The 17,267-nt window shown below is 41.8% G+C and overlaps 1 protein-coding gene across 1 annotated transcript in view; it reads right to left on the bottom strand.

Moving 5' to 3' along the window:
- The window catches only part of GTF2F2 (general transcription factor IIF subunit 2), a 157,285-nt gene that overhangs the window by 3,309 nt on the left and 136,709 nt on the right, over positions 1-17,267 (bottom strand). Inside the window, exon 7 of the mRNA XM_002749026.7 lies at positions 11,622-11,765. Coding sequence (XP_002749072.1) covers positions 11,622-11,765 — 144 coding nt within the window. The remainder of the gene's footprint in view (positions 1-11,621; positions 11,766-17,267) is intronic.

The raw sequence follows: 17,267 nt of genomic DNA, 5'->3' as shown, positions 1-17,267 counted from the left end.
CGATCTCAGCTCATTGCAACCTCTGCCTCCTGGGTTCCAGGGATTCTCCTGCCTCAGCCTCCCCAGTACCTAGGATTACAGGCATGTGCCACCACACCTGGCTAATTTTTGTATTTTTAGTAGAGACGAGGTTTTACCATGTTGGCCAGGCTGGTCTCAAACTACCGACCTTAGGCAATCCACCCATCTAGCCTCCCAAAGTGCTGGGATTATCGGCCTGAGCCACCACACCCGGCCAAGACCATTTTACTGTAATCAAATAAATAAATTATCTTGGCAGGGAAGCAGGTACAAAGCATTAGCAGAGAAAGCAGTAGTGATGATAGGGAAAAACAAGAAAAAAAATCTCTAAAGGGAAGAAGACATGGACAGCAAACAGAGACAGCATGTCCTTCCTCTGTCTAAAATGTTTCAGTGACTTCCCCCTTTGGCCTGCACATTGAATTCCAAACGCCTTCGCAGGCATCCACTCAGGTCGGCCTTCTTCCCTGGGCCTCATCTTCCAGCACTCCCCCTTACACACACTTCCCATTTCCGTACCTGCTTCTGGGTTTTTCCATATGCTATTTCCCTTCCTTGTAATGTTTATCTCCTTTCCTCATGCTTTAAGACTAGGCTCAAACGTGACTTTCTCTAACAGCCTTACCTCGGATTCACATTTCACACTGCACATTCTTCCATGGTAGCTCTTACTATATTATAATCCGTTATTTACATGCCTTGCTCTTCATCTAACCCACATGCTCCTGTTGCAGTGCCTGTGTGCACGTCACAGAGACTCAGCGTACTCATGCGGAGTGAACAGGGTGTGCTTACGACTAACAAGGCAGCTAAGAGGATGCGGGGTGGTGGAGAATACCACTAAGAAGGTCCATAAAAACAGACCACTCAATTCCAGTTTATTTTTAAAACTCAAGCAGTGACCTAGTTTGAGAAACGAAAGTTTACTGACTTAACTGTTACAACCTGAATCTGAACGGCATTTACTATTAAAATCTGCATTTTAGTGCTAAAATGTTGCTGGTGACAAAGCCAATTGAAGCAGAGGTTTTAAAGGTTCTACCAGGATTGAAAATTATTTGGTAATCTTATTTCTCTTTTTGAAATTCCTGTATCTATATTCATTCAAATATTTACTCCAGCACCGACAATGTGCCGGGTAGAATGATAGACAGTCAGTCTTCTTCCCAGAGTCCATGGTTTAAGATTAGTGCATGGGATGGGGGCCAAGAATAAGGCATATTAGGCCGGACGCGGTGGCTCACACCTGTAATCCCAGCATTTTGGGAGGCGGAGGCGGGTGGATCACCTGAGGTCAGGAGTTTGAGACCAGCTGGCCAACACAGAGAAATCTTGTCTCTACTAAAAATACAAAAATTAGCCGGGCATGGTGGCATGCGCCTGTAGTCCCAGCTATTCAGGAGGCTGAGCCACGATAATCAATTGAACCCGCGAGGCGGAGGTTGCAGTGAGCTGAGATTGCACCACTGCATTCCAGCCTGGGCAACAGAAACAGCACAAAACTCCATCTCAAAAGAAAAAAAACGGAAAAAGAGAAAGGCATATTAGCAGGTAATTAGAAAATCGAGTTAGAGGCATGTGTACAGAGTATGATGAGACCACTGGGAAGGGACACCTAACACAGCCTGCATCAAGATGTTTGAACATTTGATTTGAACAGCAATTCTGAGTACAGATCTGGAGAAAGGAGTTCCCCTCCTATGACTTACTCCTTCCAATTAAATCTTTGCTCTAACCACCTGTATTTTAAACAAAGGATTCTGGAACTGAGTAGATCGTCTTTATGTCACATAGGATTGGGTATACGTCTCATTACGGACTATGTGCCGTGCTGCAGCCCAAGACAGAAATAAGCTGGCTCAGGTCGTCCAGCAATTCTTCATCCAAAGGATGTGGGAGAGGATTTACAGCTAGTCCGAATGCAGAGAAGTGACAGAACATCACAGCTTTCTTGGAAGGAAATGACCAAAGAGGTCAAGTCATTAGGATGTTTGTTTGCATTTGTGGGTCAAGTTAAAACTACAGTGGGCAAAAAGCCAGAAATCCATGGATCAACTTCCTAATTGGCCCCCAAGACGGAGACAAACTGTCATACGGCACGGTGGCCTACTATTTTAGTCTTTTGCTCCTTTCTTCCCTCCCGCCACCACCTACCATTTCTCATATCATCTTTTCCTCTCCTGCTCTGTCAAACAAACGGAGGACTCACTCTGGATTTCACCTCATCAGGCATTTCAGTGATAAGAATAATAATAAATCAATTCTGCCTAAATTCACAGATGTTCATTAAAAACATGCAGCTGATCGCCAACTACAATGCTTTAAGTTAACAAGATGACACCCAAGGCCTCTAGTTACAAAACCTTCTCACAACAGTGAGACTGAATCTGCAATATGCAAATTTACCCTGACATGGCACTGATTAACGCAGCCAACAAGGGGAGATACACTATATGCTTTCTATAAAGTGATCCACGAGCAGGAGATTATCGGTTCTGTGATAATTCCAAAGTATCATTTCATCTTTACATGATTTCTGCGTGAACGACTGCAACTCCTGTAAGAGATATCAACAGAATGAAAACTTACTGATGAAGATGTTAGTGACTTCAAGGCACAGAATTCTCCTGTTAATACATAAACTACACAATAGGGAGAAACTGTGATCAAATGTGATATAGTTTGGATGTGAGGCCTCACCGAAATCTCATACTGAAATGTAATTCCCAGTGTTGGAGGTGGGGCCTAGTGAGAGGTGGTGGATCTCTCATGAGTTAGCTCCGCCCCTCTGGGTACTGCCTTCTGGATAGTGAGGGAGTTCTCCTGAGGTCTGGTCAGTTAAAAGCGTGTAGCATGTCTTGCCTCGCTCTCTCATGCCTGCTTTTGCCATGGGATGTGCTCCCGCCAATGACTGTGGGTTTCCTGTGGTCTCCCTGGAAGCTGAGCAGATGCCAGCATCATAATTCCCATACAGCTTCCAGAGTCATGAGCCAATTAATCTCTTTTCCTTATAAATTACCCAGTCTCAGGTATTTTGTTATTGCAATGCAAGAATGGCCTAATACCGCAAATGCAACAGATACTTTCACTCATTTAGATATAGAAAGCTGTGAAAAGGAGAGGGAAGGTGATGTTAGCAGACTTCTCTGAAACGCAGACCATTTCTTTATTTTTCTTCTCCTTTTCTCCTGGGTTCCTCTTCCCCACTAGATCCCCCCTCCTATCTCCCACTGTCTCCATTCCTCTCTTTAAAAACTCTAAGCAGCACACAGATGGCGGATGAAATGGTCAAGGTGCAAAGCCTACTCCACCCTCCCCCAGCCCTCCTTCACCACTTAATCCAAATCTTGAAAAAGCAATTATTACGTTAATATTTGTGTGTTGGTAAATTATCTCACTTTAGTAACACCTCCTCTGGCACTGACAAATGATAGCATATTTGAATATTTCAGGTAAACAAGTTTACTTTCTTTAGGCCCAAACTTTAACTTTGTTTAAAGACATGCTTCTGGCTGGGCACAGTGGCTCACGCCCGTAATCCTAGCACTCTGGGAGACTGAGGTGGGCAGATCACCGGAGGTCAGGGGTTTGAGACCAGTCTGACCAACATGGTGGAACCCCGTCTCTACTAAAAATACAAAATGAGCCAGGTGTGGTAGCGCATGCCTGTAACCCCAACTACTCAGGAGGCTGAGGCAGGAAAATTGCTGGAACCTGGAAGGCAGAGGTTGCGGTGAACCAGGTGGCGTCACTGCACTCCAGGCTGGGTAACAAGAGTGAAACTCCGCCTCAGAAAACAATAACAGTAACAACAACACATGCTTCTCAACTGTATTAGGCTGGGTGTGGGGGCTCAGGCCTGTAATCCCAGCACTTTGGATCACCTGAGGTCAGGCATTCAAGACTAGCCTGGCCAAAGTGGCAAAACCCCATCTCTACTAAAAAAATACAAAACATTTTCCAGGCGTGGTGACAGGCATCTGTCATCCCAGCTACTTGGGAGCTGAGGCAGGAAAATCACTTGAACTCGGGAGGCGGAGGTTGCAGTGAGCCGAGATCACGCGATTGCACTCCAGGATGGGTGACAAGAACGAGACTCTGTCTCGAAAAAAAAAAAAACGTCTAGCAGTTCTTCAGAAGGCTAAACGAAGTTACCATGTGACCCAGCAATTCCACTCCCAAGAGAAAAGTTTGTACACAAACGCTGATTGCAGCCTTATGCCTAACAGCCCCAAAGCAGAAACGTCTAACCCAAATGGACCAATGTATAAACAAAATATGGTATATACACACTGTGATATACATTTGCAAATAAAGAGAAATGAAGTACAGTCAGTCTTCCACATTCTTGGGTTACACATCCATGAATTTAACCAATGGCAAATCAAAAATATTTGATTCTTTCTTAATGCAGCTGTACTGAACATATACATACTGTTTTGGTCACTATCCCTTAAGCGATATAGTATAACAATTATTTACATAGCATTTACACTATATTATATAAGTAATCTAAAGATTTAAAGTATCCTGGAGCATGCATGTAGGTTATCTATTAAAATAAAAAACAACCCGCCATTTCATATCCCGAATTTGATCATCCTTGGATTTTGGTATCTGTAAAAGGTTCCGGAGCCAATCTCTCAAGAATACTGAGGCATGGCTGTTCTGATATGTGCCACAACATGTATGAAACATAAAAACATTATGTCTAAGTTAAAGAAGCCAGGTATAAGAGATCACATATCCATATATGTTAATATCCAGAGAAAATCTATAGACAGAAAGTAACATTAGTGGTTCCCTGCGAGGGAGAGGATGGAAATGGGGAAAAGACAGGAGTGACTAGTAATGGGCATGATGTCTCTTTTTAGGGTGATGGAAATGTTCTAAAATTGATTATGGTATTGGTTGCACAATTTTCTGAATATACTAAACTCCACTGAACTATACATTTAAAAAAATTTTTTGGAGAAAGGGTCTCTCGCTGTCATCCAGGCTGGAGTACAGTGGCACGATCTGGGCTCACTGCAACCTCTGCCTCCCAAATAGCTGGGAACTACAGGCACACACCACCATGCCCAGCTAGTTATTTTATTTTTTGTGGAGACAGGATTTTGCCATGCTGCCCAGGCAAGTCTTGAACTCCTGGACTCAAGTGATTTGCTTGCCCAGCCTCCCAAAGTGCTGGGATTACAGGTATGAGCCAACACATCCAGCCTGAACTATCTACTTTTAAGAAAGTATAATTTGGCCAGGGATGGTGGCTCAGGCCACTGCACTCCGGCCTGGGCAATCGAGTATGACTCCATTTCAAAAAAAAAGAGAAATAATTTATACTAAAAATAAAAGGTTTTAAATTGAGAGGAAAAAGGGAGGCCACTTCGGCTCACAACAACAAATTTCGATGACTATTTTTATTGTTCAGTTATCTGGGTAAAGTAACATATCCAATAAACAGTGGCTGGCTCTGTATGTTACTCTATAATTGAATTAGCTGTCTTGGGACACACTAAAAAGAAGAAACGGCAGAACTGAAGAAGGGCACTGCTGGCACTACAAGGTCCTCTGCCAGTTGGTTTATCCTCTGGTATTTGAATCCACCTGCTCAGAGAGAGATGGGAGGCTTCGAACACGGATTCAAAACCACAGAATGCTTCCTTGAATGCAGAGCCCAACACCAAGAAAATGATTTCTTTCCTGAGAGAAATTATTTCCATAGAGATGGCAAGCCTAAATAAAACCATGTCTTTCTAGCTTGTTCAGGAACTAAATAAAGAAACCAGAAGCAGACAGTTGATAAGCTTAAACATTTATTTTACCACTCTTAAAAATCAAGTGCGAATGGAAGGATAAAATGGAGATTTTATTGGTAAGGGGATTTTTCAGAAAATATAATTTTTGTGGCCTACTGCTTAATTAGAAATTCAATGTAAATTCTATACATGAGGAAATACGAAATTTTGTTTACTGGGTACCTATCCCAGATATTGCTCTATCCATGTAATTCCTTACATAAAATTCAGACTCAATTGGTTATATTACTAAATTTACCCCAAATTTCACCTCATTCAGAATGAGATAAAAAACAAAAAGGGCCAGATGCTGTGGTTCATGCTTGCAATCCTAGCACCTGTGGAGGCTGAATCAGGAGGACTTGAGGCCAGGATTTCCATATCATAGTAAGCAACAAAGTAAGACCCTGTCTCCACAAAAAAAAATGTTTAAAAATTAGCCAGGTGTGGTGGGGCATGCCTGTCCTAACTACTGGAGAGGCTGAAGTGGGAGAACTGCTTGGACCCAGAAGGTCAGAGTGACAGTGAGCAATGATCATGCTATGGGCTACAGAGCTATGAGCACTGCAGCCTGGGTGACAGAGCGAGACTCTGTCTCTTTATGATTTATTTCGAGACAGGGTCTCCCTCTGTCACCCAGGCTGGAGTAGAGTGACACAGTCTTGGCTTACTGCAACCTCCGCCTCCCGGGTTCAAGCAATCCTCCCAACCTCAGTCTCCAGAGCAGTTGGGACTCCAGGTGTGCACCACCATTCCCCCAGGTAAGTTTTGTATTTTTTTGTAGAGTTGGGGTTTCACCAGGTTGTCCAGGCTGGGCTTGAACCCCTGAGCTCAAGCAATCCTCTCACCTTGGCCTCCCAAAGTGCTGGGAGTACTCCCATGAACCACTACGCCTGTCCAGACCCTGTTTCTTAAAAAAAAAAGGAAAAAGCCGAAACAAAACCATGTAAGAAGTGAGAAGGGAAAATGCTGCTGCTCCGTAATAAAGCAGGTGGATCATTAGTCCTTCTGTTAGAATCGTTTTTCAAAACCCACTTATAGTCAACAGTTAATACTTTATTTTATATCACATTTCATGTTCTAAAACTTTTAATTAGGGCTCTACTTTTAAGTTAGCAAATAATTATCTCTTGAAACCGAAGTCTTAAAAGGGCTGTCATTAATTAATATGCTCTGTTGGGAAATTATCTTTTTAGTACTACCATTTAAAAATAAAAATTTCCAGTTACAGGAAAAATGAAAAGAAGAAAAAAGGAGCCAAGTGAAAACAGGGAGAGTCTGTATCTGTGCAAACATTATATAAAAACAGCAGTCATTACGTAGCAGTAAATCTGGGAATAAATTTCAAACATTAAAAATACTCTGTTTTTTTTTCCTCTTGCAGTAGAAACTAAATGAACTAAGACAAAGCTTAAATTCTACTCTCTATATACCTAGCTTAGGATTAATGATGATGATTCTTAATGATATAGAAATTAGAAAGCAGCCTGCCTAGGATCACCTGAGGTCAAGAGTTTGAGACCAGCCTGGCCAACATTGCAAAACCCTGTCTCTACTGAAAATACAAATATTAGCCAGGCATGGTGGCCCAGGCCTGTAGTCCCAGCTACTCATGAGGCTGAGGCAGGAGAATTTCTTGAATCCGGGAGGCAGAGGGTACAGTGAGCTGAGATTGTTCCACTGCACTCGAGTCTGGAGACAGAGCAAGACTCTGTCGCAAAAAAAAAAAAAAAAAAATTAGTTGGACGTGGTGGTGGCACCTGTAATCCCAGCTACGTGGGAGGCTGAGGCAGGAGAAATGCTTGAACCAGGAGGCGGAGGTTACAGTGATCCGAGATTGCACCACTGCACTCCAGCCTGGGCGACAGAGCAAGACTCTATCTCAAAAAATAAAAATAAACTTCTCTGAATCCTGACCTGAAACTGGAGGTTCAGTTATAATCAGGGCTGGTTTTCAGTGCGCGTTTTAACGGCAGTGTGCTGTGGAGGAATACTGGTGAATGAATGTTGTTAGAGAACAGTGTTGAAACTCGGAGCGGTACTGGCAGTTTGGTGTTTCAAAGGGATCATTTAGATAAAGTTTTTAATGGTTTGTATCTTCAAAAGAAATGCTGCATGTATTTGCTTCTATTTGACAGATACAACAAAATATGAAAAAAGCCAGACATAACTCATGCAAGGTTAAAAATCAAAGAGTACCAGGGAGAAATAATAGGCCTCTTATGATCTTCTATTTTCGGGTGGGAAAACAATCCAAAAGTTAAACCGTATAAAAACACCTGCTACGGGTTGTATACCTGTCCCTTCTAATACTCATGTGAAACTTAATTCCCAGTGTGGGAGCAGTAAGAAGTGGGCCTCTGGGAGGTGACTGGGTCATGGGAGCTCTGCTCATTCACAGATTAACGGGTTACCATGGGAGTAGGATTGGTGGCTTTATAAAAGGAGGAGGAGGAAGAGAGACCTGAGCTAGCATGCTCAGCCTCCTCACTACCTGACGTCCTGATCTGCCTCAGGACTCTGCGGAGTCCCCACCAGAAACAGCCACTTAGCAGATGTGGCCCTTTGACCTTGGACTTCTCAGACTCGAAAATTTTAAGAAACAAATTCTTTTGCTTTAAAAATTGCCTGGCTTCAGGTATCCTGTTATGAGCAACAAAAAACCGTCTAAGATGATACCTCTTTAAAAGGGTGCTATGTTCTGACCTTACACCACTTGCCAAAGCGCGGCCTCCTAGATGGGTGACTTCCACCCTTTCTACTTGCTTATGTAAGTCACATACTGGCAAACGAGAAAAAGACGGGCCCTAAGGACAGTTTCTCTAACCAATAATTTTGCTTGTAGAAATAAAGGTTTTGGCTGGGAATGGCAGCTGACACCTGTAATCCCAGCACTTTGGAGGCTGAGGCGTGTGGATCACCTGAGGTCAGGAGTTTGAGACCAGCCTGGCCAACATGGTGAAACCCCATCTCTACTAAAAATACAAAAATTAGCCACAGGTGGTGGCGGACGCCTGTAATCCCAGCTACTCAGGACGCTGAGGCAGGAGAATCGATTGAACCCGGGAGGTGGAGGCTGCAGTGAGTGGAGACTATGCCACTGCACTCCAGCCTGGGTGACAAGAGCAAAACTCTGTCTCCAAAAACAAAAACAAAACCAAAAACCATTATAAACTGAACATATTGGTAAATTTTATATTAAGTATTACACAGGTCAAGTGAGCTAAATATTAAATACATAAGTAATGTATTAAATGTATTTAAGTAACTTGTCCAGGACTATTTGGCTAAACGGTAGAGCTGGGACTTGAACTGAAATCTCATACTCCAAATCAGGGTACTTTCTATTACACCAGGAGCCCCTTTCCTGGATCATTGATCGTCATGCTAGAATCGATTCCTCAAGTCTCCTGGTACTGATAACAATGAGTACAGATCCCCTTTTGTCCTGGGACCCTTTTAAAGGGGGATAATTCCTACCTGGGGGAAAGCTAGGCTTTGGCAATTTTCTGTCTCAGTCAATGGACTTTCTCACTAGGAAGGTGGAAAGGAGATGAAATAGGAGAGAGAATATCACAGATTTAGAGCTGAAAGGGATCACAGAGATAATCTCGTCCAATTCCCTCAATTTGAGGAGCAGAAGTGACCTCTCCGGATCCCACTGAGGTAGACAGCAGGACTGGAATCCATGCTGACCACTTCCTGCCCTCTCCTCTAGGTGGAGGTAACTCTACCTCTGGCCTACCCCAGCCTGGTGAAGGCACTCCACACTTCCTTGGCACTGGCTCTTTGCCCCCACTCTCACTATAAATGACACGAGAGGCCTGCCAAAATCCACCTGAAGAAATATGCCCTTGGAGATTGAGGATTTTCTTTTTTCAAATCAATTCATTAGATATTTACTGAATTTTTTTTACCACGTTTTACACTATGGGGTATATGAATATTTAGAGACAGGAATAACATACAACTCTGCCTTCAAAAATCTCGTGCTTATTGAGGCACTTTAGTCTCCAAATAATAAAACGATTATTAAAAAATAAGTTTCAAGATCAGTGACTTCCCTGAGAATCTGATACAAACTATGGATCTGTTCTCCAGAAAAACCATACATTTTCCCACACATTCAGGCAGTTAATGGATCCCCTAAAGCCCATCCACTGATTAGGAATTAAGACGCTCTGCTGTAAGAGATTCACTGAGTACTAACACATAAAAAATCTTAAGAACCAAAACCAAAAGACATACTAGTAATCCTTTTCTCTGATGCAAAATGAATAAACCTTATATCCCATGTAAAGGCAAAGAAACTGTTTTCCCTGGTATCATCTGAATGTCCCTACAAGTGATTATTTTCCATATTTAATTTGTTGTGTTTAATTCCATGAGACTCTCTTACCTGTTTTCAGAGTTTCTGGAATGGCCTTTTCATAGATATATTTATATGTGCAAATACAAAGATAAATTTCATTCAAACCAGAAAAAAACACAGCTTAGCTAATGAAGTATTCTATTTCAAAAAAAAATTTAATATAGCACAGAATGCTGTTTCTAAGGCTCTGATGCCAAAGGGAGTGAAGTCATGGGATGAATTGATAATACTGCACCATGAGCACTTTCTTCTTATTAAAAAGAAATCTTCTGGAATTTAAATTAATTTCTTAACAAAGAGTGAAAGGTTGATGTATAATAGTAAAGAAATCTCTGCAGAAGGAACTGTATAATGAATAATAAAGTTTCATATGTCATTTACTAAAGCTTTATATAATAAAAAAATCAAGTCCTTTCACAAATAGATTATTTGGTTATGTTAAAATGTTTTTAAAAATTGGTTATTTTGTTACATATTCTGAATCAAATAGATGGAGCGGCAAGAATCAACGTATTATTGAGTATATTGACAGAGTGAACAAAATCGTAAAGAAAATGAGATAAAAGGGTTTCCATTCAATTTTCTTAAAACTATAATTAAACACTCTTGACACTTTGGTGACATTCAGTGAAGAAAGCTAAATGGAAAACAATGTGACTCAAAGATTAGAGAAAGAATTTGGATTTCTTATTGTTACCATCACTAGTAAATGCACAAAGGCCTAGAGTTGAGATAAAAATGACTATAAAACAAAGATAAACTTTCTAAAACACCAATTTGTTAAATTTGTCCTTAAAAAATGGGGACTAGGACAAGCTAATCGCAATCTCTATATATATATAAAACAAAGATAAACTTTCTAAAACACCAATTTGTTAAATTTGTCCTTAAAAAATGGGGACTAGGACAAGCTAATCGCAATCTCTGCATAATTTCAAAGCGCAGTTCAGCTCAAGTTTAAAACAACCTAGGTAGATTCTAATTAAAACAAAAAAATCCACAGATAACAATCCACAAGCCAGGGATAAACCCTCCCACAATGACAAAACAGTATAATTCTTTAAAGGATGTGATTCTTCCATAAGGCACGTTTTCCAAAAAAAGGGAAAGAGCTAAGCTCTTTCAGAGGAAGACAGGGAAACAAAATAAAGGCCAGAAATGGTATCAACAGATTTCAGGCTTAATGTCAAGAATAAATATAAATGAGGATAATTTCTTCTCTTCATAAGAATTGTTGATGTTAAAGGTACTGAAATCTGAAATTACAAAGCTGATGTTCCCAAAAAATGGCTGCATTAAGACATCTTTTCCGTGTTGTCTCAATTTGTCATTAGCCTAGATAAATGTGAACTAATTCATGAGTGACACACTTTCAGTAATGCCATGTTAATAAGGAGGGCACATTCAAAGGGTTAATATGAATATATACATACCACAGGTTGTTTTGTGATGTCCACCAAGTCCTTAAGATTATAGTACTGGTGTTTCTCAAAGGCTGAAAACAGCATGTCTAAAACGTGTTGTTTATCAGCTCGAGCTCGCTTTCCGTCTTCTTTCTTTTTCCTTTCATACTCAATCTACATGCAAACAGGAAAAGAAATAGAAGCATCAGTTCACAAAAAAAAAAAAGAGAGAGAGAGAGATAGAGAGAGACAGTTCAACATGTCCACTAGGAAACACAGGCATTCTCTCTCTCTTTTTTTTTTGAAGACAGTTTTGCTTTTGGTGCCCAGGATGGAGTGCAGGGGGATGATCTCACTCCAGCCTCCACCTCCTGAGTTCAAGAGATTCTCCTGCCTCAGCCACCCAAGTAGCTGGGATTACAGGCACGTGCCACTACACATGGCTAATTTTTTCTATTTTTAGTAGAGACAGGGTTTTGCCATGTTGGCCAGGCTGGCCTGGAGCTCTTTATCTCAGGTGATCCACCTGCCTCGGCCTCCCAAAGTGTTGAGATGACAGGCATGAGCCACTGCACCTACTAGGCATTCTCTTCTGAGTCATCCAAAAACAGCCAGACTGTAAGTTTCGAGGCAGCAGGCCTCTGAAGAGTAGTTCAGAACCTGGGACCTGTTGCTCCCAGGGCTCCCCGTATCTTTAAGGCTCTAAGTGAGTAATAATTCTAGTCACTCTCATTATTCCCTAAAGTTTTATGTAATATGTCCATTTCCCCCATAAAGGCCTTTTGCCAAAATTATATCCATTCCGTGTGGTTAACTGGTTAGCTTGTGTTGATCAAAAACTCTAACCTGCAGTTCTTTTGTTTCTGATTAACATTAAAACAGTTTAACAGATACAGTTTGGCAGGTAACATCTTTCAAACGTGGGGTTCTTGGAGGCAGGCAGATCATAGAACCGGTTCTTCACGGTGTGAAAACAGTTTGGGAAGCATTGGCAAAAGGAGGACATGGACCTTTCCTCATCCTGACCCTGTGCAACCTCCTTAAACCTGCTTCTTCTCCTATAAAATGAAGTTAGTTTAACAAGACAAAGGGGAAATATATACTTAACACTCAGACACAAGCAAACAATTTTTCTGAAATTCCCATTTAAAACTTCACGTGACCTCTAAATTCACCTATATAATACATCTTTATTTTTAACATGGAAATAAAAAAAAAAAAAACCAGAGTATCTCCTGTTCAAATAACAATGACACTTTAGGACTGCGTGTCAAGTTCTGTATCTCCATGCGTGCCAGCTGAAGAAGCAGTGGCACTGAGACCGCAGGAGTTCCCTCCCACTGGTGCCATCCTCGGACCGTCCGTTTGTCAAACATCACCCTTTTTACTGAAAACATGCAAGTTCTGTTCAGTAACTCAGTTAACCGAGACGCTTGCTTGCTTCGGGAACACTTCACTTGTATCAACCATTTGAAACTTGCTGGAGGACCCCACCTGGCGAGGAAGCACCAGCAGGCTCGATGGAAACTGCCCCTGGAATAAGAACAATCTGGGGACTAGCTTCAAAAACCGTGAACTACATTTCAAAATTTACAAACTAAATTACTGCACAAATTTCAGCCTCAGGTAGTTAGGCTTACTCTCCCTATTTCAACAATAAACATTTGTTATAAAAGGATAAAATTTAGTTTCTATTGATTTATGGACATTAAAACTAAAAATATATCTTAGACTGTCAAATTAGTGGCGAAAGGTAACTCTGACAACCCTGAGAATCTACTTTTCAGTTAAATAGCGTTAGGAGTGAGACAAAGGGAAAGGACTCGATCATCTTCATTTTTTGATACGTACAACCTGGTGGTGAAGCTCAAACTCCACTGATCTCCTAGGAAGCATGACTGCATGCTAGGCGTTGCGCTCAGATATGGGGCGAGTAAGGCAGCCTTCTCTTTCTAAAGGTTATCCCCTTCTTATGGCTTTAAATGGATTAAAACTGTTAGAGAGGGCTTGTGCATTTTAAATACAGTAATAGACAAAGAGCCACCTAGGACAAGATCCTGATGCCAAAAAATGCAAATAAATGACATAGACTGTACTGGAGACACTGAAATCCAGGCAGTTCCAAGATATTATGGGTGAAAAGGGCATGAAAGGGAATAACTGGCAGGGCGTGGTGGCTCAAGCCTGTAATCCCAGCACTTTGGGAGGCCGAGGAGGGTGGATCACGAGGTCAAGAGATTGAGACCATCCTGGTCAACATGGTGAAACCCCGTCTCTACTAAAAATACAAAAAATTAGCTGGGCACGGTGGCGCGTGCCTGTAATCCCAGCTACTCGGGAGGCTGAGGCAGGAGAATTGCCTGAACCCAGGAGGCGGAGATTGCGGTGAGCCGAGATCGCACCATTGCACTCCAGCCTGGGTAACAAGAGCGAAACTCCATCTCAAAAAAAAAAAAAGATTCTGAGAAGAGCAGAGTGACTTCAAGAGCTAGAAGCAAGACTGGAGAGGGGAGAGACCAGAGAACCTATGACCAAGGAGTTTTTTTCAATGTAAGGAAGATGGAAAAATAGACAAAAAAAAATACACTTGAGGACAAAGGCAGAAGTGTAAAGTCTGCCCCAATTCAACAGGGAAGCAAGCTATAGAGACAACTAAGAAAAAAGAGATGAAGCTGGGCACAGTGCTCACGCCTGTAATCCCAGTACTTTGGGAGGCTGAGGGGGGCAGATCACTAGGTCAGGAGATCAAGACCATGCTGGCTAACCTGGTGAAATCCCATCTCTACTAAAAATACAAAAATTAGCTGGGCATGGTGGTACGTGCCTGTAATCCCAACTACTCGGGAGGCTGAGGCAGGAGAATCGCTTGAACCTGAGAATCAGAGGTTGCAGTGAGCTGAGATCGTGCCACTGCAGTCCAGCCTGGTGACAGAGTTAGACTTCGTCTCCAAAAAAAAAAAAAAAAAAAAAAATGCAGGAAAAAACATGGACCCGTAGATGAGAATATTATAATCATTTACTCTGGTCAAGTATGGGATAAAAGAAACTTAACTTGGGGTCTAGAAAATAGAAGAAAACAGAATCTAAGGGGAGGTAGAGAAAGCCGTTCCTTTCCCGCAGGGTTGAGTGGGTGGGTGATTTCATTTATAGCCGAAGGCTATTCTTCAAAAGTGACTGTCAAAGGCGTGAGTACCTAGCAAAAGCCCAGGCTATGCTTGTGTACTTTCCATATGAAGCCATGGCTGCATAATACTCTGTCTGGCTTCCTCTTCCAGCTTTAATTTACACTGAAAGAAGACAGAAAAAGTCAAATTCAGGAAACAGCAAAGAGAAGTGATGGTATATTCAGTTTCTACCTTCAGTAGGCTCTTTCCTGTGTAAAATGATTGGAGAAGCTAGAAAGTTTAACAGGAAAATTCTTTTTAAATAAGCCTACTGGTAAAGCCAGCTGTCCTACTTTATGGGGGACATTCTAGTTGGCTGTGGAGAGAAAAATTTTTAGTTGTTGTTATTAAGTTGTCCCAACCCCAGAGCCATGGGTCAGATGCAAGTGGACCTGAAAAAATTAAGAATAAATTAGAAAAGAACTTTAAAATCAATACTAGGGATAAGAGTAAGGGTCAGAAGGCTGGGCGCGGTGGCTCAAGCCTGTAATCCCAGCACTTTGGGAGGCCGAGGCAGGTGGATCACGAGGTCAAGAGATTGAGACCATCCTGGTCAACATGGTGAAACCCCGTCTCTACTAAAAATACAAAAAATTAGCTGGGCATGGTGGCGCATGCCTGTAATCCCAGCTACTCAGGAGGTTGAGGCAGGAGAATTGCCTGAACCCAGGAAGTGGAGGTTGAGCCGAGATCGCGCCATTGCACTCCAGCCTGGGTTACAAGAGCGAAACTCCATCTCAAAAAAAAAAAAAAGAGTAAGGGTCAGAATAATTAGTAATTAGTAGTGTTAATTGTAATTAGTAACGTTAATGGGTAGTAAGACAATTACAAAATTCTACTAGGATCATGCCACTGCACTCCAGCCTAGGCGACAGAGTGAGATTCTGTCTCTAAAAAAATAAATAAATAACAAAATAAAGATTAGGCAAGGCACAGTGACTCACACCTGTAATCCCAGCACTTTGAGAGGCTGGGGTTGCTGGATCACTTGAGCTCAGGAGTTCAAGACCAGCCTGGGCAACATGGCAAAACCCAGTCTCTACAACAAATACCAAAACTAGCCAGGCATGGTAGCACCCACCTGTAGTCCCAGCCCTTGGGAGGCTGAGGTGGGAGGATTGCTTGAGCCCAGGAGGCAGGGGCTGCAGCGAGCTCAGAACGCACCAGTGCACTCCAGCCTGGGCAACAGAGTGAGACCCCATCTCAAAAATAAAATAAAGATTTAACTAATGCTGTACTAAAAAACAGCATTGTTCTATTTTAAGTAGTTAACTAATTAGTTTTAGAGACAGGGTCTCCCTCTGTCACCCAGGCTAGAGTGCAGTGGTGTGATCACAGCTTACTGCAGCCTCAACCTCCTGGGATCAAATTATCCTCCTGCTTTAGCCTCCCAAGTAGCTGGAACTACAGGTGCATGCCACCATACCTAGCCAATTTTTAAATTTTTTTTGAAGAGATGAGGTCTGGCTATACTGCCCAGGCTGATCTCAAACTCCTGGCCTCAAGTGATCTTCTGCCCTGACCTCCTAAAGTGCTGGAATTACAGGCATGAGCCACTGTGCCCAGCCAGTTAAATTTTTTTTTTTTTTTTTATTTTAGCTCTTCCACCTCCCCTAAATCTTTTTTTTTTTTTGATAATGTCTAAGACAGGGTCATAATCCAAATTCTGCTCTGTGGTATCAGATAAGTAGTTCTAGTGCCTGTGTAATTATCAAAATGATTTCCATGGCCATTAAGTTATTAATACTTAAACTTATAGTCAGGACAAAACCAAGGTCACTGAGGTAACTTTTTAAAACTCAACAGGGCAGAAATGATAATCTTAATATTATATTCACAACTTGACACTACAAATTAAATTAACTGTACAAATAAACTACCAACGATATGAAATATTCTATTTAGGAGAAGTTTATACTTTTGAGATAATGTTATTTCTTCTTTTTTTAGCTCTTTGCCCTTTGGGCATTCTGGTTCTCACTAGAGCACACGCACTGTAAGGAAATGGTATTCAAGCAGTCCGATATCTAACTTGTCAGCCACTACAAATCTTCGTAAGACTGGAGTAGAAACGATTTTTATATTGTGTGAATTATAATTATCAGTTTTCTATCTGTCCGCCAATGACCACAGATCACTGCACAACTGACTACATAGAAATAAATGTCAATTTAGAAAGCACTTTTTTTGGGGGGGAGGGACAGAGCCTCGCTCTGTCACCAGGCACCAGGCTGGAATGCAGTGGCATGATCTCAGCTCGTTCCAACCTTTGCCTCCCAGGTTCAAGCAATTCTCCAGCCTCAGCCTCCTGAGTAGGTGCGACTACAGGCGTACGCCACCACACTCAGCTAATTTTTATTTTTTCATTAAAAAAGTGTATTTTTAAATTTTCTTCTAGGACTAGTGCTACTGAACCAGCTAATTTTTTTTTGTATTTTAGTAGAGACAGGGTTTCACCATGTTGGACAGGATGGTCTGGATCTCTTGACCTCAAGATCCACCCATCTCGGCC

Source organism: Callithrix jacchus, chromosome 5 (genome assembly GCF_049354715.1).
Source record: "Callithrix jacchus isolate 240 chromosome 5, calJac240_pri, whole genome shotgun sequence".
Lineage (NCBI taxonomy): Eukaryota > Metazoa > Chordata > Mammalia > Primates > Cebidae > Callithrix > Callithrix jacchus.
The sequence above is the reverse complement of the archived record's forward strand: the minus strand, read 5'-3'. Positions and strand labels throughout refer to the sequence as shown.